General features: G+C 50.2%; 1 protein-coding gene and 2 pseudogenes across 3 annotated transcripts; 2 read left to right on the top strand and 1 right to left on the bottom strand.

Annotated features, from left to right (window-relative positions):
* Positions 1 to 1700: 1700 nt before the first annotated feature.
* LOC309685871 (olfactory receptor 6E1-like) lies at positions 1701 to 2654 on the bottom strand (annotated as a pseudogene). The gene has a single exon. The product of its transcript is annotated as an olfactory receptor 6E1-like (transcript).
* Positions 2655 to 9949: 7295 nt separating this feature from the next.
* On the top strand, positions 9950 to 10909 carry LOC309685859 (olfactory receptor 8A1-like; the record flags this gene model as incomplete). The annotated part of the gene is made up of 1 exon (XM_082501558.1): positions 9950 to 10909. One exon carries the CDS (start codon positions 9950 to 9952, stop codon positions 10907 to 10909), a length of 960 nt encoding a protein of 319 aa, XP_082357684.1.
* Positions 10910 to 16598: 5689 nt separating this feature from the next.
* On the top strand, positions 16599 to 17534 carry LOC309685858 (olfactory receptor 14C36-like; annotated as a pseudogene). Its single transcript has one exon. The product of its transcript is annotated as an olfactory receptor 14C36-like (transcript).
* Positions 17535 to 24448: the final 6914 nt, after the last annotated feature.

The following is a 24448-nucleotide window of genomic DNA, read 5'->3' as shown; positions in this document are numbered from 1 at the left end:
CCCCACCACCCCCAGGAAGAGCCCTGAGCCACCAGTGAGGGGCAGGACCTGCCTTCCCAGGGCCTGGGGGTCAGGGGTTGGCCTTTCTGCTGCATCAACCAAACCAAGGGGTTCCTCAGCATTACAGCCACCTGCACAGTGCTTTTGCCTACTTGCAACCACAGCCTCCAGTTATCTCCTCTAACGAGCCCATGGGGAGGCTTTGGCAGTAACGACCCTCAGTGGGGCCAATCAAGGCTTCAAGGTACTTTGCTTCTGACTTGGACTTCTGGAGCACTTTGTTCAGTCTCCTCTCAGAGTCTGAGGTTGATGGAGTCAGGGCCAAATACACCACGGGGCTCATTAAGGTACAGAAAGTTCCCTGTAATTTGCTTCAAGTCTTCAATAGAGCTAATTGGAGATGTTTCATACTGTAATTTAGAAGGAAGATTTTAAAGAGAACCTAATAAAAAATATTTTTTTTATTTATTTCAAAGGTTCTTTTTTAACTTTTCAGTGAGAAAGATGCGATAGAAGCAGTCAGCAGTTGATATTGATGCAGAGGGTGTCCTCAGAAGGTCTGGACAGCCAGGAAAAGCAGTCCCCTGAGGTCTGAGACTGTATGGACAGCCTTGCTCCTCACCTCCCCTTCCTCCCCATCCCTGTCATTGGCCAACTGGGGTTTGCATCACTTTTCCTTACCTCAGACTTCTCCACTGAAGTCTGCAGCGGGGTGTTACAGCTCCATTGCACCATCTTCCTCCTGCGCTCCTCAGAGACCTGGCTGCACCCAGGCGCAGGAGGAGTTTTCCTCTTCGCAAGCAGAGAAAAGTAAAGCATGATCAAGTTTGATAAACAATAAAACACCCTCTGCAACCAGATGCTCAGGACAAGCTGCCTCTAATGAGGTTGCTTTGCTACAAGGGATGATCTTATCAGAAATGCTGTAGATGGACAGGTACAAAAAGAGAGATATAAACGTAGTTACAGACTTGGCTAAAGGAGATAATTAGACAACTGAAAGACAGGCAAACTTGTAACTCCCTGAAGCTCAAAGCAGCAGCTGGATAGGTGACAGGAATCTGAATGACCAAAGAGGAAGGGCAGGAGAAAAGTGGAGTGCAATAGAAAAGGCCTTTGTCGAGACAGTCTGCATCTGAAAAGCTGACTTTAGAAATGGTCATTGTATATAAACAGGTGATACATGTCTGAAAGTTGAGGGAAATTAAAACCACTTTATTAACAGGCAGAATAGTGGCAATGAAGTCACAGGGGAAGATCTATAATTCTGTGGAATGTAATTTTTGAAAGGTCATTGGATTTGTAGAGGTCTTGTGAGAGAGGACAATCAAGTGTTGGACCCAACTTTGAAGGAGGCCAAAAGTGCAGCTCAGGGAACTACTGGCCCAGAAAGCCAACCACATCCTGGGCTGCATCAAAAGGAGCGTACCCATAATGTGTCCTACAGCCCTAGGCAACAATCCCCGTAGTCCAAATGGTGATCCAGAGAGCTGCTCTCTGTGATTCATCTTGATGGGTTTACACCCCTGACATTGCTTGTGCCTTCTTCAGTTGCAGATGAGCTTCTTATCACTCAACCTAAAACAATCCAATGAGAACATAAATCTCCTGAGACATCTGCGTTTGGAGGTTATATGCATATTCATTGGTATTATTTAACATAGGAGAGCAGATCATTGGAGTTGCTGTCCAGAAAGGCATCATGATTGAGGGAAAAGCTATCGTGTTGCACGGGCAATGGCTTCATTCAGGGCCAGTATCACAGCCTTGTTTCTAAGACTGTAGATGAATGGATTTAAGAATGGGTACAGGACAGTGTTCAGCAAAGCTACCATTCTGTTTGCCTCCAAGGAAACATCTCCTGAAGGATGCACATAGAGAGCAATGCAGCTCCCGTATACAATGGCCAAGGTGGTGAGATGAGAAGAACATGTAGCAAAGGCCTTCTTCCTGCCGGAGGCTGCTGGGCGGTGTAGAATACAGGAAAGGATGCCTATGTAAAATGTCAGAGTTAAACATAAGGAACTGAGAACAACAAACGATAATAAAACCGAGTCTATTTTCCAAATCAGGCTGGTGTCAGAGCAGGACAATTTGAATAAGGGGGAGTTGTCACAAAAAAAATGATGGATCTTGTCTGAGCCACAGAAAGTCAGCTTGTAGAGGAGGACCGGACGGTAAGTCAAGAGTGTGATGCCCATGACTCAAGCAGCAAGAACCAGGTGGATGCAGAGCTGAGGCTTCACGATGGCAGTGTAACGCAAAGGCTGGCAGATGGCAACATAGCGGTCAAAGGACATGACAACAAGTAGAACAAACTCTGTACAGCCCAGGGCAAAATAGAAATAGGATTGGGCAAAGCAGCTGCTTAGTGAGATTGTTCTCCTACCAGAACCCAGGATCACAAACAATTTGATGCTCGTGGAGGACGTAAACCAGATTTCCAGGAAGGACAGGTTGCTGATGAAAAAGTACATGGGGGTTTGCAGGCGGTGATCCACACACACGAGGAAAATGATGGTTGTGTTCCCCATCACTGTTGTCAGGTATATGAGCAGAAGGACCAGAGAGAGAAATAGCTGTAGTCTTTGATCAAGCCCCGAGAAACCCTCGAGGATGAACTCAGTAACTGCAGTTTCATTTTCTGGTCCCATGCTGAATTACAGTTCATCCTGCCGAGACAGGAACACGGCACAAAGCCAAGTGTGATAATTTCATGGTCTGGATGACCAGGTCTGTCCTTCCTCTTCTACGCCTTTGTTTTCCTGCAGTCTTCCTATAGAACACAGAGATAGTCCTTCAAGCATTTCTCACACCCTGGCTTTTATGTTTTACATTTTAGTTAGAGTCCCCAGAGTATTTGTCGTCTTCTTTCTACCTTTTTCAAACACTCACAAAGGGTTCTTTCTGCAGAACAGAAGATTTTAAAGAGGCTTTTAGCCATTTCAGCCCATTCCTGGGAAATTCCAAATTCACTCAGACCTATTGCAAACGTCTGTCATACCTGTGTGCCAAACTCATCTCTTCTATTGCACAAATGTTAAACATCAAATCAAATCAAATCAAATCAAATGTGTATGTTGAAAGCTCTTTTTTGTACTTTTCAGTACTTGCCTTTTTGGGCTAGGAATCCCTGAGGATTTGTTGATTTCAAACCAAGTAATATCAAGCACCTCTTTTGTAATCCCCTGCTCTCTTCCACAGATTCTTGCTCTCTTCTTGCTTTCTTCCGGAAAGGGGGAGGGGGTGGAATAGGGACCACATAGAACTTGTCTTCTTCAGTATTCTAAATAATGATTGAAATTTACCATGGTTCCACACACTCTGTCACACGGTCTCCTCTGACATTTGTCCGTGCCGAAATGCAGTGGTTTCCAAACAGCGGCTCATTGCTATTACTACCAAATGTCCTGACCTAAATGCAGGGCAAGAGAAGAGTGTCTGGAAGAGATTTGTAATCTTTCTTTGGCATGCCAGTTATAGGTTGGGAGGACCCAGCCTCTAGCATTTTCTCGTGTCTCCATTGACTGTAGAGGGAGCCTTGGGGAAGCAAGTTCTCATAGGCACCTGCAACGAAGTACATGAAACTCATTATTCAAGTCTCAAATCTCTGACCCATTAACTTACTGGGGTATTTTTGCATCAAAATACACATCTAACAGAAGGAAGCACAAGAAAAAATACATGCAATGAAGACTGATGTTTTCCCCTTCATCTTTGCACTTGCTTTTAGACATAGAAAGAAGCAGAGCAGATGACCCCCCCAAATTAGGATGATTCAAAATGGAAGGGGAGGAGAGGGAGGGGAGGAGACGGTGGGTTTGAAGCAGGGATGCAAAGCTTCTCCACAGCCTGTGTTGTCCCCACAGGCTCTGTCCCAGAGCAGAATGGGTAGCACTTACCCAAGGAGTAAAATGGGAAGTTCAGTATAGGGCGGTGCCCCATGCTTGCATGGACATTTGAGCTTGGGGCTCAGGCTTGTCTTAGAACCCAATCGCCCGGCTTGTTCTTTGCCTCTAGTCTGGCACAGGGGAATTTCTGCACTGGCTGTGCCTGCAAAACTTTCTGAGGTTAAACCACTGGCTGGATGCGGCTCAGGCTCAGTCACCTACAGCAGGATGAGCATAGTGAGTCAGTGCAACAGAGGTCACAGTCCCAGTTTCCATTTTCTGGGTCAGTTCAAACACCCAAAGGGTTGTGTGTTCTTAATCTGTTGGGTGACACCTAAATTATCTGAAAATAAGAGGAGAGAGCAACGCTCATGTTTCATAGTAGCTGGTGCCCATGCGGGCTGCTCCCGGCAAAGGGACGATGCCACAGAAGAAGCAGTCTCAACACTGGGCACAGAGGGTCCGATGGCATACAAGTTGGTGGGCTGAGCATGGACAGAGATGTCATTTCCCAGCAGCTAAAGATGAGCATGGAGCACAACCAGGAGTTCGTAAGGACAGAGTAGTATGAGGGGTTGCAAATGGCGCTGCAGCAAAGGAAACACATCCCAGCACATAGGTTAAACTCAGCTGGGCCCAGGAAGACAGAGGAGAAGGTCTGTGACTTGTAAGCAGCCACAGAGACTGCCAAACATGTTAGGGGAATGACCAAAGTGAACCAAATGGCCAAGAAGGACAAGATGCTGAGGAAGGGATCCATGGGGGTGTGGTATAGCGGCAGAGTCAAATGACGGCAATGGTGACTGCATTCCCCGTGACAGTGAGCAGATAAATCACCAGCAGCAGTGTGAAAAGGAGGACTTTCCACTCTGGAATGACTGGAAAGGTCTTCAGGAAAGATGTGGTATGGTTGTGAGGATCCATTTCTGTACCCAGTCAGTTGAACGCGTGACAAGGGTAACTAATACCATGTTGTGTTTTTGACCCTTCCTTCCCTTTTCTTGGGCTTCCTCTTCCTTCTTGAAATGGGACACCAGAACTGCCCTCTGTAAGGATTCTGCTTTTCTCTGTGTTTTTACCCAGTGGCATGAGACAAATATTGATCCAGCCCACTTGTCTTCAGACTCAGGAAATGCCTCTCCAGCCTTGCTGGCTTGCATGGGTATTCTGGACTGCCAGCTAGGAACTGATATTTCTGGCAAAAGCTGTATGAATTCTGTTACATTTCTCATGGTGGTGTAGCTGGGCATCAAGCCTGTGCAAGTGTGCAGCCAGAGCACTTCAGTCATTAATCCCCTGGGTGGTCCAGGGACCCTCCCAACTCATCATCTACATCGACAAGAGGAGACACTGGTCTGAGAGAGGGGATTGACATGGAACCAAAGGATTGAGTTGAGTCACCCCCTTCAAAATTAACCAGCTCCAAAATGAGCCAAAATGAGTCACCTTCAAAATTAACTGCTGGACTTGGCAGTGTTAGGTTAACAGTTGGACTCGATGATCTTAAAGGCTTTTTCCAACCTCAATCACTCTATGATTCTATTATCATTTCAGAAGCATCTCTTCTACAGACCCATGCAGCCATTGCAAAAGTCTCCTTGCAATTTCCCTTTAAGCCTTCCCTTGACTAGGATGCCTACAGCACCATAATCCGTGTGTTGCTATATACATACTGAAATCGGGACTCTCGGATAAGTCCCTGTTGTGTGTAGCCCTGGAAAACTCCTTTTGAGTGTAAAGGAAAACAGAACCAGCAGGAAAGTGGTTTGGCAAAAAAATAGGAAAACAGAGCAAAGGGGGGAAAAGGGACCGTGTGAGTGGAAACAGGTTTCTAGTCAGCAGGCTTCTCTGATGGAGCCCTGCAGTAGCCTGTGTCCTGTGTTCTCATTGGAGCCGATTTCCAACTACCTTCTGTGCGGGCGCATCCTCTGTTCTTAGTGGGCATGTGTGAATGGCAGTGAACTTCAAGCTGGAATCACCGGTGAGGAGGATACGAGGTCTGTCTTCCAGCAACTGGAGCAGGGCCTGTAGGACTCCAATGCCTGGGTGCAGGCAATGAGGAGACCATGAAGACCAGGGTCCAGGAACTGGATAGAACCAGTGCGTAAGGCAGACCTGGGTCTTCTCCTAGAGAGACTCATGGGCTGGAGAAGGCTGACTGGCTCTCTCCTGCCCTCTGCACAAGGCTCACAGGGCCCTGCTGACCATAGACCTCAACGTTGCAAGAGCTGAGGAACTCCTGGAGGAACAGCATGGTACAACTTGGCGAAGTGGGCTCTCCAGACTGTACCTGCACAGGTTGATCAGGACACGCTTCTTCAGCTGCCACCAGCATCAGGTAGGCACCAGTGAGGACCCTCAGCTCCCTTCAGTCAGGGGAGCAGTGTCTGGAAGCAAGCTGTCTTGTAGAGGAAAAAGGTGGCCAGGGTGTCTGGGAGTCACTATCAGAACCCAAGTGGGAAAGGAAAAATGCTCTTGTTTTTGACAGAAAAGCTCACCTGGAGTCAAAGCGTGGGTCAGACCTTAACTAGAGCCAAGAGTGAACGTAAATATCATCCAGGAAAAAATTCCTTCAGGTGCACTGGCTCAAACCAGATCACTCACAGAATCCCAGGATCACACTGGTAGGGTTTTGGAGGTGGTCTGTGGAGATTGTCTTGTCTCACCCACCTGCTAAACCCCCCTTCAGTTAATGTGCCTGAAGGGTGGTGGGATCTGCTCAGGGAAGGCTGCTCATGGGCCCCTCGTCCCCCCGCTCTGGCCTCACACACATCAAGAGCGACCAACAGCTGGGGCACATCTGGAGCAAGGCTTCATGTGTGATCAGAGATGGATCTGCAGAGACCCCCACCAGGAATGGCTGCAACCTTACAGTTACAAAAGGACTCTGCTTGTGAAGAAACCATTAGCCTTGGTAACTAGGTGGTTCCATTCTTATGATGCAGGTGGATGGAGACCTCTCTTATGAAGAAAGGCTGAGAGAGTTGGGGTTCTTCAGTCTGCAGAAGAGAAGGCTCCAGGGAGACCTTACAGTGGCCTTCCAGTACTTAAAGGGGACCTACAAGAAAGCTGGAGAGGGACTTTTTACAAGGGCATGTAGTGATAGGACGAGGGGGAATGGCTTCAAACTGGAAAAGGGGAGATTTAGATTGGATATGGGAAAAGAAATTCTTCACTCTGAGGGTGGTGAGACACTGGCACAGGTTGCCCAGAGAAGCTGTGGCTGTTCCATCCCTTGAGGTGTTCAAGGCCAGGCTGGATGGGGCTTTGAGCAACCTGGACTGATGGAAGGTGCCCATGACAGGGGGTTGGAACAAGATGATTTTTAAGGTCCCTTCCAACTCTAACCATCCTAGGAGTCTATGATTCTATAACCTGAAATGGGAGATTCTGACCTGGAACAGGAAGAACATCAGACAGACAGACACTGGAACAAGTTGTCCAGACAGGCTATGGAATGTCTACCCTTTGCAGTTTTCAAGACCCTACTGGGACACAGCCCTGACCACCAAGTCTGACTCCACTGGAGACAATGCTCTGTGCAGTTGCTACCCTAAATGATGTCCCAGGGTCCTTCTCTCCCTTTGCACTCAGAGGAGAGACCTGAGGGGTCCACCTGTCATGAGGAGCAAGTCAGCAGAGCTGAACCTAAGTCAGCTCCCTCAACCTAAAGCTGGAGCCAAGCAGAACCCTGTGCACCATTCCTCTAGGAGGGTGGAGTCCTAACTGTCACTCTAGATCAGCAGCTGAGCTCACTTTAGCCCCCAGCAAGTGAAGCACCTTGACCTCTGGGGAAGGTTTGGGTTTCCTCTCTCCTTAAAGGGCAGAGCCTGGCACCCCTGTGGGGGACTTATCCTGTTCCACATTCCCAGTCTCCTTAGCTTGGAGGAAATCACTCCTTCCTCCCCACTGACCATTCGTGGAGTCTAGAAGGAGATCCGTGAGGAGCATCTCATTATAGTTCTGCTCCGTGAGCTGGAAGAGATCACAGCTCATTCCCCAGCTCGTTTCCCGCCTCCGAAAAGCACAGAGATCCAAGGGAGGGCAGCTCAGGGCTTTCATCCCCCCGGGGCTTCACTTGCACAGGGCTCACTTGCTGTGACACAGAGAGTTGAGCTGCAGCAGGAACCTTCAGGAGCCTCTTCTATAAACCCGGGAGGCACTGCAGAGAAGTGGATATTCAGGTGCTGCTGAAGACTCTCAGAAGGAGATGGTGACAGTTGAGTGCAAGGACAGAGCAGCCACTAAGCCATGGGCCAGGGTCTGCAGGCAGAATTGGAAAGGGGAGGGTGGAATGGGGAAGAGGCAGGAGATAGCCCCCAGACCTTGCCTTTCATGCTCCATTCCCCTCAGAGGAAGGGCTGTGACATCCTGCTGGGGACTACAGGTAGGTGCTGCGTTTGCTGAGGTGGGTGTCATTAATGTGCCAATGGCTCTTTGCACAGCGGCCACTAGGAAGTGGGACCATGTGTCTTGGTACAGCCCTGTCCTGCACATCTTCTTATTCCAGCCCACTCTTTCCTCTGGATACCCTCCCTGGGTCCTTGACACCACTGAACAGATACAGGCAGCGTGGTTGTCAGTGCAGAGACAGAGCTGCGGGGCATCAGCTGATGGGCACTCGGACACCTCCGTGGACATGAAGAGGTTGGAGAGGAGGGTATGGGGCCAGCGTGCCAACACACGTCCTTTAATGTCTCAACTCTTATTCTCTCTCTGTCTCTTTCTCCATCTTGCTTGTGTCTTAGGGCTTCACCTCAATGCCTCAGCTCTCTCACAGCTGTCTCTCAGCCATCCACATGGGGTGTGATTTACTGAGAGCACTGACTCTGGGGCACCCTCCCCATGGAAGCACCTTCTGGAACAATGCATCCCAGTGTAGGTGCGCTGAATCACTGAGTCAAAGGGCTCCTCCGTCCCAGGAACTCTCTGTCAAATGTGTGAAGTTTGAGGCAGAGCATCATCAGAGACAGTATTTTGTCTGACCCGAGTGTTATGGAAGCCCGGAGAGGTGGTGTGGGCTTTCTCTTTCAGCCACAGGCGTTCCCTGGGCAGGCAATCAGGTGTGTATCAGGCATTTACTGGAAACCCGTGCTTCATAAGGATCCTGCACCTCCTCAGCCCCCACTCACCCCCAGGACACTCTTGTGTCTTCATTGCAGTGCTGAACAGGGAGCCCTGAGCACTCAGGTGGCAATGCTGAGGTCCAGGTGCTGCGCTGCTGCAGGGAGGCAGCCCAAATGCACCCAGAAATGTAAGGTGAGGAGGAAGAGATGTCCAGCAAATGATCGTCACCCCTGTCCTTTTTGCCTCCTCCTTGTGCAACATCGCTTTTCCTCATTTGGCTTAGAACCTCAGGTACCTCTTCTCTGGAATCCCGTTTTTCCCACCCTTCTCTCCAAAGTTCATATCTGCTTGTGAGTGTCCTGGCTAACAGACCCTTTGCAGTGCCTTCAGCTACCAAGCTAGTAAGTCCTGGCCACTCTTGGTCAGTGGAAAGAGATGGACTGTCCAGGGACAGAATTGCGTCATCAAAAAGCAAATGTTTCAGGGAGTTGAGACCTCTAGCCCTCTTCGCTGTCCATTCTTCCTCAGTGGAAAGAAGCTGTCTATGGCACGATGCGTTCCCCTAAAGGCTTTTTTGCATGATGGAGTTTTCCTCTCTGGCCCATCTTTCTGTTGCTTGAAAGCAGGATTTGGCTAAAACCTATGCTGGGGAGTCCTGGCAATAACTTCATGCATCACAATCTAATGTGATCAAATGAACGTTCTCTTTCATTCCACAGAAATAGGCACCTCGATGCGGCAACTCACCTCTCTAATCAGAGGAGATTCTTCAAAGAAGAGCAGTTTGGCCCTCTCAAAGAACCTTTTCTTGCCCTTTCGCCAGGAATAGTGCCCCTAAACCAAGTCGGAATTCAGTCAAATGGGGGAAAACCTCCATGTTGTCTCTGGCAGTGACTTCTTCCCAGTTCATTTTCACAAAAAGCACAGAAACGCATGCCCTTCCCCAGGTTCCCTTCCTGCCTCATGGGGAAAAGAAGGTCCTACGGCACTTCATGGAGAAAGAAGAATGGGACAACCAGACCTCACCAGTGGTGTTCCTCCTGCTGGGATTGAGTAACGTCCCCAAGCTTCAGGTGCCTCTCTTCATCCTCTCTCTCATGATCTACACGGTGACCATGTTTGGCAACATCCTCGTTGTTGTGCTGGTGGTGGCACATCGGCATCTTCACACTCCCATGTACTTCTTCCTGGGGAATTTATCCAGTGTAGAAATCTGCTATACCTCCACTATCCTGCCCAGGCTGCTGGCCAGCTTCCTAACCAGGGACAGAACCATTTCTGCTCAAAGCTGCATGACGCAGTTCTTTTTCTTTGGCTGTTTTGCAGGTGCTGAGTGCTACCTGCTGGCCACCATGTCCTATGATCGGTACTTGGCCGTATGTCAACCCCTGCTCTATGCAAGCCTCATGAACTGGAAGCTCTGTCTCCAGCTGGCGGCTGGGTCCTGGCTAGCAGGATTACTGATGTCTACCATAGTCACTGGACAATTTTCCAAGTTACACTTCTGTGGTCCCAATGCAATTGATCACTTCTTCTGTGATTTTGCCCCGTTGCTAGAGCTCACCTGCAGTGACACCACCGTGCTTAGACTGGTGACTTTCATAATCTGTTTTCTGGATGTAGTCGTCCCGTTTGTAGTCACTTTGGTATCCTACATCTGCATCATAGCTGCGATCCTGAGGATCCCCACCACCATGGGGAGGCAGAAGGCCTTCTCCACCTGCTCCTCTCACCTCATGGTGGTCACTGTTTTCTATGGCACCCTCGTCGTTGTCTATATGATACCCAGGACAGCCTCACTGAGGCAGCTCAATCAAGTGCTCTCCTTTTTCTACACCATCCTCACGCCCATGGTCAATCCTCTCCTCTACAGCCTGCGGAACAGGGAGGTCAAGGGGGCTCTAGGAAATGCACTCAGAAAAACTGTGGCCTGCGTCGAGAGCTCATACTAGTTGAGATCCACCAGGAAGACACAGGTTGTGGGTCTCCTTTGACCAAGCATGGACAATTCGTAAGTGCATATTTTGTGTCCCAGGTCTATCTTTAGAAGTGCAGAATCTGTGGACTGGTTGTGGAATGAGAAGTGGGAGAGGGGAATTTGTGTCTTAAAGAAATACAGGTCTGGTGTTGAAGAGTGTCAAATCTTCCCTGGCTTTCTTCCTTCTTTAAAGTAAACACGATTGTGATCCTGCAGGTGGGAGCTGTGAAATGCCACACCTGCCCAGGAGTGGGAGAAAACTTACGCTAAACATGCTGTTTCCTCTTCCGTTACCCAGCCAAGCTGAGGGCTGCCATTCTTGCATGCCTGGGACTCCTCAGGGCACCTCCCTATTGGCAGTGAGAAGTGGGCAGCTGAATCAAGCCCCGCTAGTGGACACGTCTAAATTCCAGTAGATGCATGCCAGCCCTCGTGTTCTCTGGGCTTCCTAGCAGAGGACAACTGTGAAAGCTAGTCTGACAGGGTCACCCCCCCAAAAGAAAAAACAAGATCCATCTTCAGAAGACAGGCAAACAAGCTGGGTCTTGGCTTCCCGATGTTTTAACACAGCAATCATCACTTTTCCCCCTCTTTCCTTCTCCTCATCTGTCTCCCCCTCTCCAACCCTCCTCTCCCAATGTCTTTACTTTTTTGTTTCCCACTGGCTGACTGAGGTATGGCAAACTCAGTCCTCCTGTTTTCTTCTTTCTTGCATGAGAGAACAAGGTCAGCTCATGAGGCTTGACTGACTACACACACCCCCAGCAGCGGGCATGCCCCATTTCCTGCCCTGAGGCATGCACACAAGATGGAAATGTCTCCATCATCCCTGATTTGCGCAAGGGCCTTCGGCCCTGACATACTGCCACAACACACTTATTCCTCCTCCAAGCACAGACGAAAATTCCTTCCCACTTCCAGGCTCAAATCACAGTTGCAAGAATTTGCTGCCCTTCAGAAGAGGCCTTGAGCTTCTTGGATCTTCTTGGTGCTCATGGCAATGTTCTTGGCTGCCTCCAGGGTTGATGGGTTTCTTGTCTATAGCAAGGACATTATGACAAACTTTTAGGAAATGTTTGCTTTTCTGTCATTCCGACATGTAGAAAGAGTAGACATAGAAAAGAGTGAAATACACGGAAATGGATGCTGAGCTAAGGGACAGTAAGAACCAGGTGAGACACCCCCATAGCTGTGGCTTCCTGGCAAGAAGCCCGTCCTACAAAGGGGCTCCAGCCTCTGCCGCTCTGGAGTGGGGAATCAGCAGTGTCCATGCCACCTGGGGACACACACAGTAACTTTTGAAAGACCACCCTTCCTCTGAACTGCTTTGGATTTGTTCTTGAGGATGGGGTATCACGGCTCACGCTGCAAATACTGATTTCACTGGCACTGCCCAGAGCGGCTGTCCAAGATGCAAACTGCTGCATTTAGATTTAGGCAGATTAATGTTTGTTGGTGGCTTTGGATTGTTTTTTTTGTGATTGGTGGGGCTTTTGCTTGTTTAGTTTTGGGGGAGGGTGTTACTTTTTTAGATACTGATAGGGAACTCACACAACCGCCTGAAGGATTGTTGGAGGATTACTGACAGAAGGCCCAGCATTTCTTGCATCTCAAGGCATGAGATGCCAGAGGCCAAAGGCAAGATGGTTTGGGCACTACCTGGGGATTTGGCGAAAAGATATGTGCTCCCCTCTCGCAACACCCTGCTCTCCTCAGTGAGGGCTGTGAGAAACTCTGCCAACCAGGTCTGAACTCACATTTGTCTCAGGTAACTTATGTCTAACTGCAGCCAATGTGGTCCAGCCAGCTCAGGATTTGAGTTTCCATTGGAGGACAAATCATTTCAATTCACACTTCTTTTCCATCTTCACTCTGACACTGAATGTTGTGTGACACAACTGTCCTGGCTCTCCGGGCAGGATGGGCAAAAGTTTGATACCTGAACGGGAACTTTTGCCCTTGCTGGAAATAGGAACGCAGCAGGCTCGAGCCAAGAGACCCAAGAAACAAAACTTCCCATAGGGCCAACTAATGAAAACGTGCCACAGGCTGTGGGACCTTCTCTTTACTGACAGAGAATTAGTGAGTCTAGAAAATACAGCTTCACCTATTTTTCCCTCTCTCTTTGTAACTTGGCTCTCAGAATTTATGTAGAATAGAATCATGGAATCATAGAATCATAGAATCATAAAATCATGGAATCGTTTAGGTTGGAAGGGACCTTTAGGATCATTGACTTTACTGTTAACCAAGTCCACCACTAAACCATGTCCCTCAGCACCACCCCTACATGTCTTTTCAATACCTCCAGGGATGGTGACTCAAGCCCTTCCCGGGTAGCCTGGTCTAATGCTTGATAATCCTCTCAGTCAAGACGTTTTTCCTAATGTCTAATGTAAACCTCCCCCGGTGCAACTCGAGCCCAATTCCTCTTGTCCTATTGCTTGTTACTTAGTAGAAGAGACCAAGCCCCACCTGGCTACAACCTCCTTTCAGGTAGTTGTAGAGAGCAATAAGGTCTCCCCTCAGCCTGCTTTTCTCCAGGCTAAAAAAGCCCAGTTCCTTCAGACACTGGCTGAGTTCATTGTTGCACATTTGGGCTGAAGCCCCCCAGCTGTGGCACCAGGCAAGCGGTGACTTGCCATAAGGAATCCTGGTACCAAGAGTCCAAGACCCCGTGTGTGCTACTGATGGAACAAGAAGAGGAGGTACTCATGGCCAGCTCTTCTTCAGCTGGGAGAAATACCACTGCTGGAAGTAAGTGTCTCTGCGCAGCTGAGGGAGGGAACATCAGAGATTGCATCAGCCTTTTTCACAGGCGGTTCCCCTGGAGCCCCAGGGACACCTCCAGGGAGCCCAGAGGGGACAGAGAGAGTGCCACTGTGGGCTGGTCCTCTGCTGCTGAGCTGGGCTGAGGTGCTGGGAAGGAGGGAGCTCCTGGCAAGCGGGCAGCGCTGCAGAGAGACAGGTCTGCCCAGGAGCAGCTCCTCTGCACAGCGCAGCAGGGCTGAGGGCACTGCCTGCAGGCAGCGAGGGCAGAGCAGAGTGTTCACCAGGGGAGGCATCTCCACAGCCTTCGGCACAGTAAGTCTCTGGCTGCGGGGCAGTGCAGCTGCAGCTCCTGGCACCATCTACAGCTGGCACCTTCCATGGCTGGGGCAAAGGAGAAGGACGTGCTCCAGAGTAGGGCTTCCCTGCCCCACCATCAGAGGCACAGGGCACGATGGCTGCCTGCTTCTGGAGACGTCTGCAGGAGGTGACACTGGGTGTGCAGGCAGGGGTGGGCAGGGCTGTCCTTGCCAGCAGGGTCCCTGCCCCCCGGGGGCTGTGTGCCGGGGCAGGGACTCTGCCGCCTGCTAGGGTATGCTCTCAGCCTGCCCGGGGAGCTCCCACGGCACTGTGGGGAGAAGCTGTGGGTGGAAGGAGTGACCGCCAGTGAGGCAGATTACTTCTGCTTTTGCAAGGGAACTGCAGGGTTGAGGACTGGTCCCAGCTCCAGGTCACCCCAAGGACATTTGCAGAGGGTTCTTTTGAAAAACAATGTCAAGGAACTATTCACCTGCAAGGGAACAAGTCTATGCTGTGAGTTTTCTCCTCTTGGTCGGCTGGATGGGCAGGGAGAGATGGGAACGGATTTCTCCACCGTGCACAAGGCTCTGAGACCCCATTTGTTGATAGGACTTGTCTGAGGTTCTCGTTAACCCCTGCACACGAAGATGTCCCTGGGCAGTGCCCTGATGCCAGGAGGGGTCTGCAGGGCAGAGCTGTGCACGCAGCAGGCGGAATGAGGTCCGTGAGCATGAAGAGGGAGGAGATATGGGGAGAGAGAAACAGGTCCTGGCCAAGACAAGCTCCAGGTAAGAGAGTCATGGGCAGGGAGGAAGAGAGCCGGGCTCCCAGAAATGCTGTGGGAAGGGGGATACAGGCATCTCCCTGCCCTCCCCGACAGTGCAGATGCCTTCCCTGGAGCAACCCCTGGTCCCCTCGCTCACACAGCAGAGCCTCTGCCCTTCGTGTCATGCGGGTTTGGTCACGAGTTGCCTTTCCAGCAACCTGACCACCACAGAGGAGATTTGCTCAAGTGTCCGACTGTGTCTCCCTCTCCTGCCTGCCCTGGCAGATGTACTTTGGCATTCCCTCTTCTCCCGTCTGCCCTTGTTCTTACTGTTACACTCCCTGGTGGGGGGGGCTAAGGATTGAAGCGCAGCTGAGACACCAACACTGCACGTCCTTTCGTGCACGTATGTCCATGGAGGAAAAGCAGCCAACTTGCATCCTGTCTGCCTTTGGCGCTCTGGGAATCACAGTGTATGTGGCTGGAAATGACCTGATCGTGCCTTCAGGATAAGCAAATTTAAGATAAGTGATTCCTTCTTTGAGGGGTCCTGCTGGGCTGCAGGCTGCCCTCCAGAAGGACACAGTTCTCCCACGGCATCTCTGTGTTATCTAGCAGTCCCACAGAGAAGACATCGTGGTGCTAAAGCCATGGAAACGCTGCTGGGCAGCTGTCTGTGGGCAGCTGTAATGAGCCCTCTGTGTCCCTGGCTGGGAGGGCAGAGCTGAGGTCTTCCTCAGGTATGATTAGAGGGGCTGAGGGCTTTAGAGAGATGCACTTGGAAGGCGCATTCCTCTGCTCGCACCAGTGCCACAGAATCGTAGACTCCTAGAATGGTGTGGTTGGAAGGGGCCTTTACGGGTCACCTAGTCAACCCCCTGCAATGACAGCCCGTTTGTGTCTCAGGACCCACAAGGCGCAGCAGGATTTCTGTCTTAAAAACACTCCCAAGGTGTGTTGGGGCAACTAAAACAGTACGAACACAACAACATCCCCACAGCTCTGCTCTGCAGCCGGGTGCATTGGGAGCCACAATGCTGAACAGCTCTTTGCTATCAAAAGTGGATTTAATCTGAGATCACCCCAAGTTCCTATTTTCCTTTTGCTGTAGGGCGGGTCTAAGTCCTGCAGAGCCAACAGCAGAACCTCCTGTTCTCTGGGGCACCCTCAGACAGCACCAATCTCAGCTCACAAAAGGTCTTCCTGGAAAGGTAAAAGTGGTTTGGGGGTGTTTTATGAGAAATTGAATAGATTATACTCAGAGAATTCCAGCTCTGGAGCCCCAAACAAAAGAAGGGCATGGGCCTGTTGGAGTGGGTCCAGAGGATGGCCACAAAGATGATCAGAGGGCTGGAGGCCCTCTCCGATGAGGACAGGCTGGGAGAGTTAGAGTTTCTCAGCCTGGAGAAGAGACGGTTCCATGGAGAACTTACTGCGGCCCTCCAGTAACTAAAGGGGCTACAGGAGAGCTGGGGAAGGACATTTTACAGGGGCATGTAGTGACAGGCTGAGGGGGAATGGCTTTCAACTGGAAGAAGGTAGATTTATATTAGGAAGAAATTTTTCACTTTTATGGTGTTAAGGCACTGGAGCAGGTGTCCCAAAGAAGTTGCGGAAGCTACAACCCTGGAGGTGTTCAAGGCCAGGCTGGATGGAGCTTTGAGCAACCTGGTGTGGTTGGAGGTGTCCCTGCCCATGGCAAGGGGGTTGCAACTCAGTGATCTTCAAGGTCCCTTCCAACCTAAACCATTCTATGATTCTATGAATTCTACCCTAACTTGTCACTGTCTTTACATTTTGAAAAGGTCCCCCTGCCCAGAAGAAAAAGATGCCCAATGGCAGCTCCATCACCCACTTCCTCCTCCTGGCATTTGCAGACACATGGGAGCTGCAGCTCTTAACCTTCTGGCTCTTCCTGGGCATCTACCTGGCTGCCCTCCTGGGAAACGGCCTCATCATCACTGCCATCGCCTGCGACCACCGCCTCCACACCCCCATGTACTTCTTCCTCCTCAACCTCTCCCTCCTCGACCTGGGCTCCATCTCCACCACTCTCCCCAAAGCCATGGTCAATTCCCTCTGGGACACAAGGGACATCTCCTTTTTGGGATGTGCTGCACAGGTATTTCTGCTTTTCTTCTTGCTCGGAGCGGAGTTTTCTCTTCTCACTGTCATGGCCTATGACCGCTACATTGCCATCTGCCATCCCCTGCACTACGGGACCCTCCTGGGCAGCAGAGCTTGTGTCTGCATGGCAGCAGCTGCCTGGGGCAGTGGGTTCCTCAGTTCTCTCCTGCACACGGCCAATACATTTTCACTGCCCCTCTGACAGGGCAATGCCCTCGACCAGTTCTTCTGTGAAGTCCCCCACATCCTCAAGCTCTCCTGCTCACACTCCTACCTCAGGGAAGTTGGGCTTCTTGTGGTCAGTGCCTGGTTAGCATTGGGGTGTTTTGTTTTCATTGTGGTGTCCTATGTGCAGATCCTGAGGGCGGTGCTGAGGATCCCCTCAGAGCAAGGACGGCACAAAGCCTTTTCCACGTGTGTCCCTCACCTGGCTGTGGTCTCCCTCTTTCTCAGCACTGGAGTGTTTGCCCACCTGAAGCCCCCCAACATCTCCTCCCCATCTCTGGACCTGGTTGTGTCATTTCTGTACTCGGTGGTGACTCCAGCAGTGAACCCCCTCCTCTACAGCATGAGGAACCAGGAGCTCAAAGATTCCATTCAGAAACTGATTTCATGGTCACCTTCTAAGCAGCAGTAAAATTACCATCTCTCTCCACAGATGACTCATAGGATGTTCTACGCCAGTCCTGAGCTCTCTTTCTTCTCTTAATTCTTACTTTCATTCTTACTTTTTTTTTTAGATTTTTCCTGCAGAAAGGTTTCGATGCCTTCCACTTCAAAAGAGGCATTAACCCACTATCTCTCCACTAGTGCCTCTATAACAATGTCTAACACCAGGTCAGGACTGAAACTCTCACAGCATCCCTATAACAAAATGGGATCTACTTTGTGCTATGCAGAAACACTGGTCCTTACTTCTAAAGCTGGTCTCAGGAGAAGGCTTGAGCAATGGCATCCCCAAAAGGACTGTTGCTTTTGGGTTCTTTTAGAGCTCGAGGATTGGATTTAGGACTCACTCGTCAGCATGTAGTGACAGTGGAAGCAATGGCTGGTCACTGAGTGACATAGCCAAGGTTGTCACATACAAGCCGTGACAGACAACTTTATTCTCAAGGGGGAAATGGAGTTTCCTGGAGATCCCCTGGGCTCTCCACAAGCAGCATTTGCCTGGGGTAGGCACGGAATGGAGCCCCACAAAGTGAGAAATCACCCAAGATGGAGACACCAAGTTGAGTGGTGCTGTTGACTTGCCTGAGGGATGGGATGGCATCCAGAGGGACCTGGACAAGATGGAGAAGTGGGCCCATTTGAACCTCATGAAGTTCAACAAGGCCAAGTGCGGGGTCCTGCACATGGGTTGGGGCAACCTCCCATATCAGTATAGGTCGGGGGGATGAAGGGATTGAGAGCAGCCCCGCTGAGGAGGACCTGGGGGTATGGGGCAATGAAAAGCTGGACATGAGCTGTGTCCTGGTTTCGGCAAGGATGGGGTTAATTTCCAAGGAGCCGGCAGGGGAGGCACGTATTCCATACCACGTGACCCATGCCCCACTATAAAAGGAGCTAGCCGGGGCGGGGGAGTCAGTCGCCACTTGGGGGCGGGTTGCGGCGGTGTGGGTCCGGTCGGTGCGCTTCGCGGCGGTACTGTAATCGCGTTCTTGTATTCCTTTACCGGTGTTATTGGTTTTCTTTCTTTCTTTTCTTTCTTTTTCCCTTTGTCTGTTCTGTTAAATTATAATATTTCAACCCACGAGTTTTGCCCTTTTCTGCTGATTTTTCCCACGGCTGTGGGAGTCGAGCGAGTGGCTGCGTGGTTCTCTGTTGCTGGCTGAGGCCAAACCACGACAAGCTGACAATGTGCACTCACAGCCCAGAAATCCAGCTGTGTCCTGGGTTCCATCAAAAGAAGCATGGCCAGCAGGGAAAGGGAGGTGGTTCTGCCCCTCTATTCTGCTCTCGTGGGACCCCACATGGAGTGCTGCCTCCAGCTCTGGAGCCCTCAGCACAGGTGTCGTGGTTTAACCCCAGCCAGCAGCTAGGACCATGCACCCACTGGTGCAGTTCTCCCCCTTCCCCCAGGAGGAAAGGGAGAAGAGGGTGAAAAAGAGTGGAAAGGGAAAGAAAACAAATAAGCAAACAAAAAAAAAAAACCCAAAGTCATGCGTTGAGGTAAAGAGAGCTTAATAGAACAATAACAGAAAAGGAAAACAACAACAACAGCAACAACAATATTACTACTGCTACTAATGACAATACAAGTCACTGTCACCACTCAGTGAATTGGTGCCTTCCCGAGCAGCGTTTGCACGTACCCGCCCCCTGGTTAAACCCATCCAAATACTGAGCATGACCTCTGTGGAATGGAATATTTCATTGCCCATTCCATCATTCTCTCTCGGCCCCTTTGAGCTCCTACGGAAAGCTGAAAGAAAAGTCCTTGAAAAATATGAACAACACCTGGCAACAACTAAAACAATATGCATTACTAACATTCTTTTCCTACCAAATCTGAAACACAGCAGCCACTGGAAAGAAAATTAGAGTTGTGGTCAAGGTCTCCCTGTCCAAATGGTGGGCAGTGACGAGTGGTGTTCCTCAGAGGTCCGTACTGGGTCTGGTGCTGTTTAACATCATTGTTGGTGACATGGATGTTGGGATGGAGTGCACCCTCAGCAAGTTTGCCAATGGCACCAAGCTGTGTGGAGCGGTCGACATTCTGGAGGGGAGGGATGCCATCCAGAGGGACCTGGACAGGCTTGAGAGGTGGGCCTGTGCAAACCTCGTGAAGTTCTACTATGCCAAGGGCAAGGTCCTGCATGTGGGTCAGGGCAATCCTGTGAACAAATCCAGGCTGGGTGAAGAATGGCTTGAGAGCAGCCCTGAGAAAAAGGACTTGGAGGTGCTGGTGGATGAGAAGCTCAAGATGAGCTTGCAATGTGTGCTGGCAGCCCAAAAAGCCAACCGCATCATGGGCTGCATCACCAGCAGCATGGCGAGCAGGGCGAGGGAGGTGGTTCTGCCCCTCTACTCTCTCTGGGGAGACCCCGCAGTGCTTCATCCAGCTGCTGGGCCCCAGCATAAGGAGGACATGGATCTGTTGGAGTGGGAAAAGAGGAGGCCACAAAGGTGATCAGAGGGGTGGAGCACCTCTGCTGTGAGGACAGGCTGAGAGAGTTGGGGTTGTTGAGCCTGGAGAAGAGAAGGCTCCGGGAGACCTTATAGCAGACCGAGTAGCTGAAGGGGGCCTAAAGGAAAGCTGGAGAGGGACTTTTTACAAGTGGTAGTTGTGGAGCTGGAGCTGGTGGACAGTCAAGGTAGGCCAAAGCATCTCAGCTGAGACAACTGATTTCTCTCCCTCCGGGAGAAAAGGCAGCCTGGACAATTGCACCCAAGCTGTCCATCGCTGGAGGAGGATGGGCAAGGAGTGGGTGCGAATGTTGCAGAGTCTGCTTGGAGATGTTCCCGTAACCCAGACCCCTTCAAAAGAGCACGCCGTTCACTTTCTCTCTTTGCTTCCCTCTGTGAATGGAGGGAGCTCGTGACCTTAGCGTGTGACTCGCTGTGAGCCCATGTGAACCGAGTCCAGGGCAGGGAGTGCTTTGGTGTTCGTGGGATCCCAGTTTGGCACAAAAATGTGTTTTCCTTTGGTCTAAGGCTATCCACTGTGGAGAGTGGACTTCAGCGGAGGTAAGGTGGACTTAATGTACAGCAGAGGAGTGTATTTTGCATTTTGTATATTGTATTTTTCTATTCAACCATGCCTTCCTTTGGGCTTGTTTTTGGGCTACAAAGAAAATTCTGTGTCTGGGTGCAGTTCATTCCCTAAGTGAAACAGGTGGAAACTGGTGCCAAAGGGCTGAAACCTGCAACTCCAGAGTGTAGCAGAGAAAGCTCAGATTTGAGGAAAGGTGGTGTAAGTCCCAGGTGGCTGATGAGAGAAAGGCGGGGTTGGAGGTGGGGACAAAGGCTGCCCACAGAGTGTCTGACATACAGGGTCTTGACTGCCCTACTCAGTCAGACTCTGTTTGGAGAGGTCCAGTTTCAGTGTCATTTGGAAATTGCTGATATCAATGAAGACAGACACATGAATGAAGCAGACAAATAAAGAAACAGAAAGAAAAATAAATCCTTTCTTCTTGTTGTTTACTATTGAAACCTTTCCTCTTCTGAAATCCCTTTAATTAACTACAGCAGAATTGTATAATAAGAAAATTATGCCCAGAGCCATTGCTCGTTATGGCATTTTGCATGTTAATGAGCCCTCTGGTGCCCAGTTCCTGAACTGCAGGTACTGAGGGTGGATTGAAGTGGTCTCTAGAGCAGTGCAAGTCAGCCTCCAAGGTTCTGAGGGCGTCAGCGGTCCCCACTGAGGGCCATCCCTGACTGTCCCTGAAGCAGAAAGCCAGAGGCACTGCTTCCAGTTGGAAATGAATTGTGAAAGTGTCTGTGAAAGCCCTTGCCGTGTCTCATCAAGCAGGATATTCAAGCGCTGACCCCCACACCCTGACAATGGGGACTTCTTCCTTCAAGGGATGCTCAGAACTCCTTCTGGGAGCAGTGCGATGAGGGGGTGTGTGTAGGAAACGTCTCGGGCTGTCTGGAGGGTGGGGGAGGAGGCAGCGAAGCAGTGTGTGTGTGAGGAACTGGAGTGCTCTCAGGGGCTCCAGTGGAAGAGTCCACAGCCATAGTGGAAAGGACAAGGATTTCAGTTGTGCTTGGGGGGCGGGCGGACGGACACACACGACATCCTGACCACAGACTGTCCTACACTTTCCTCTGCCTGTGCCCGTTTCTCTGCAGATTTCAACCACCACCCCTGCTTCCCCACCTCACTCCCACCCCGTGCTGGCCCAAGCTTTACTCATGACTCTCTGTCTTCACTAATTCTTCAAACACAAAGCCGTGTTTTTCTGAGCTTTTGCCAATGAGTTCCCCATAACCTGTGCATCTTCTTCCAAAGCCCTCCTAATGCTCATCTCTCTCCAGAGATGGAGCCACAAGAGGGAACCCCACCCCTGAGCCTTCCATCCTGTCTGTTCTGAGAACTATGTGCCCATCCATTACAGCATCACAAACTGTTTCATTTCTTCTACTGCACCTTCGCAGTGACTCCATCGCTGTCAATGGCAGGGGCTGTGCGGCTGGGTAGCAGCTCCACAGGAAAAGCTCTGGTGGTCTTTGGGTTTCATTTGGTAAAACAGGAGCCCTCAGTAAAGACAGCCAACAGCATCCTTTGCTTCTCTTGTCATTCCCTGAAATCACAAGTGCTTCTCTTTTATTCTCCTTATACCCTCCCAAAAGAACAGCCCACCTGTGCTGGTTTGAGGTGAAACAGAACCCCTCTTCTGTTCAGCATTTTTCCTTTGCAGCTGAGCCTCTTGGAACTAACTGAACTCTCTGAAATTAACAGCATATTGTGGTGACACTGTTCAGAGCAATGAAACCTGATTAGTTGTAATGTATGCCGAGGAATGGTATGCAGAATTCTCTTTCTCATACTTATTGGTATATCCCCCAAGGCCAGCTGATTTGGTTCTTTGCCCCATTGGAGGGTCAGGAGCAGAAGAGCATAGAGGAGTCGCACCTGTCGGGAGGAGAGGCCAGGACAGATGACCCCAAACTGACCATCAGGGTAATCCATCCCATCTGCCTCACGCTCAGTATAAAAGCTGAGGATCAAAGGGTCAGCTCTTTTCCTTTAGTGGCTGGTGTCCCAGGAGGACTCTGGCTGTTTGTCTGCCTATGATGCCTATCTGTGCATTCCTGAATGCAGTTCCCATCCGTCCCAGAGTTGAGCCTGGGACTTTCCCCATGCCTGCTGGTGACGTGATTATCATCCTGGGAGCTTGATCCAGTTTTGTATGTATGTCATTATTTCTTTTTTATTTTATTATTAATATTGCATTAAAGTAGTTGACTTCCTGTTAAGTTCACAAGTCTCTTGCTCTCTCTTCTTCCTCTCCCTAGAGAGAGAGGTAGGGGAGAGCATCTGTTGTTTGCTGCAGTGGCCAGTGTGGCCCAAACCACAGTAAGAATAAGGAAGCTGTACTGTTAGACTGAAGGCAGTCCTTGCTCCTGCACACGGAATTCCATCCACAAATTACTTGTGTTCATTTAATATTTGGTTGGCTGCCTCGAGGAATTGTCCCTGACGCAACCTTGGCTCAACTCAAACAGCATTTTGTCTGGGAAGCCGTCTGAAGGAACAGCCTCATCCCAACTTTGTTCTGTGGTCTGTAAACTGAGGGACACTCTCTGCAGTCAAAGTGGAAGGTTCGTGGGTGATGGTGGTGACCATAATGACCCACCATGCAGCTTTTGGTCTGGCTCTCTGGATGCTCCGAACCAATGGAACTCTGAAGGGCAGTAAATCTGGAATTGGAGCTTACAGAAAACACGATGAAAATGCTTTATCTGGTTGGAGCAGGAAAATTTCTGTGAGTGTTTGCTCCTGTAGAGGCAGTATGGGAAGTGCACAGCATCAAATAGATGGTGCAGCTTGAGTGGTGTGAGTAGAATGGTAGAATCTAAGACTCATAGGATAGTTTAGATTGGAAAGGAAATTAAAGATCACCAAGTCCCACCCCCACTGCCCTGGGCAAGGACATGTCCCTCTAGATCAGATTGCTCCAAGCCCCGTGCAACGTGGCCTTGAACACCTCCAGGGATGGGGCAGCCACAGCTTCTCTGGGCAACCCGGGCCAGGGGCTCACCACCCTCATGCGAATTTTTTTTTTCCAAATATCTATTCTAAATCTCCCCTCTTCCAGTTTGAAAACATCCCCCCTCGTCCTACCCCTACATTTTTTTAACGTACTCTTTACCCTTGTGAAAAGTCCCTCCCCAGATTTCCTGTAGCCCCCCTTCAGATACTGGAAGGCCGCTATATATCACTGACATAAAAACCCCAGCAGCTGTTATTCAAGAACACACCTACTTCCTGTACTTCTAAAAGGTGCTCTAGAGCTAAGCCATTCTATATTACCATTTTTGATAATAATTTGATTTCTTCCTCTAAGGCTGTCATACTGTCTGCCTCTTCATTAATGGCTTTTTCTAATTCTCTTGACACATTTGCAGTAGCCCTTTCTAGTTTTGCGGTCCCTCACTGTGAGATAAAATCTATTACAGAGAGTTTGAACTCAGTGCCACATTAGCAAAGATATTTGTGAAAGGCAGGTCCTGCTTGACTAACCTGATCTCCTTCTACAACGTGGTCACCCGCTCAGTGGATGAGGGAAAAGCTGTGGATGTTGTCTATCTGGACTTTAGTAAAGCCTTTGACATCATTTCCCACAGCATTCTCCTGGAGAAACTGGCTGCTCATGGCTCGGATGGGCACACGCTTTGCTGAGTAAAAAAATGTCTGGAAGGCCGTGCCCAGAGAGTGGTGGTAAACGGAGTTAATTGCAGATGGCGGGCGGTCAGGAGTGGTGTCCCCCAGGGCTCAGTGCTGGGGCCAGTCCTGTTTAACGTCTTTATCAATGATCGGGATGAGGGGATGGAGCGCACCCTCAGTCAGTTTGCGGATGACACTAAGCTGGGTGGGAG

This window comes from Vanellus vanellus (assembly GCF_965231255.1).
Source record: "Vanellus vanellus genome assembly, contig: HAP1_SCAFFOLD_89, whole genome shotgun sequence".
NCBI classification, from domain to species: Eukaryota; Metazoa; Chordata; class Aves; order Charadriiformes; family Charadriidae; genus Vanellus; species Vanellus vanellus.
This window is presented reverse-complemented; position numbering and strand designations above follow the sequence as displayed.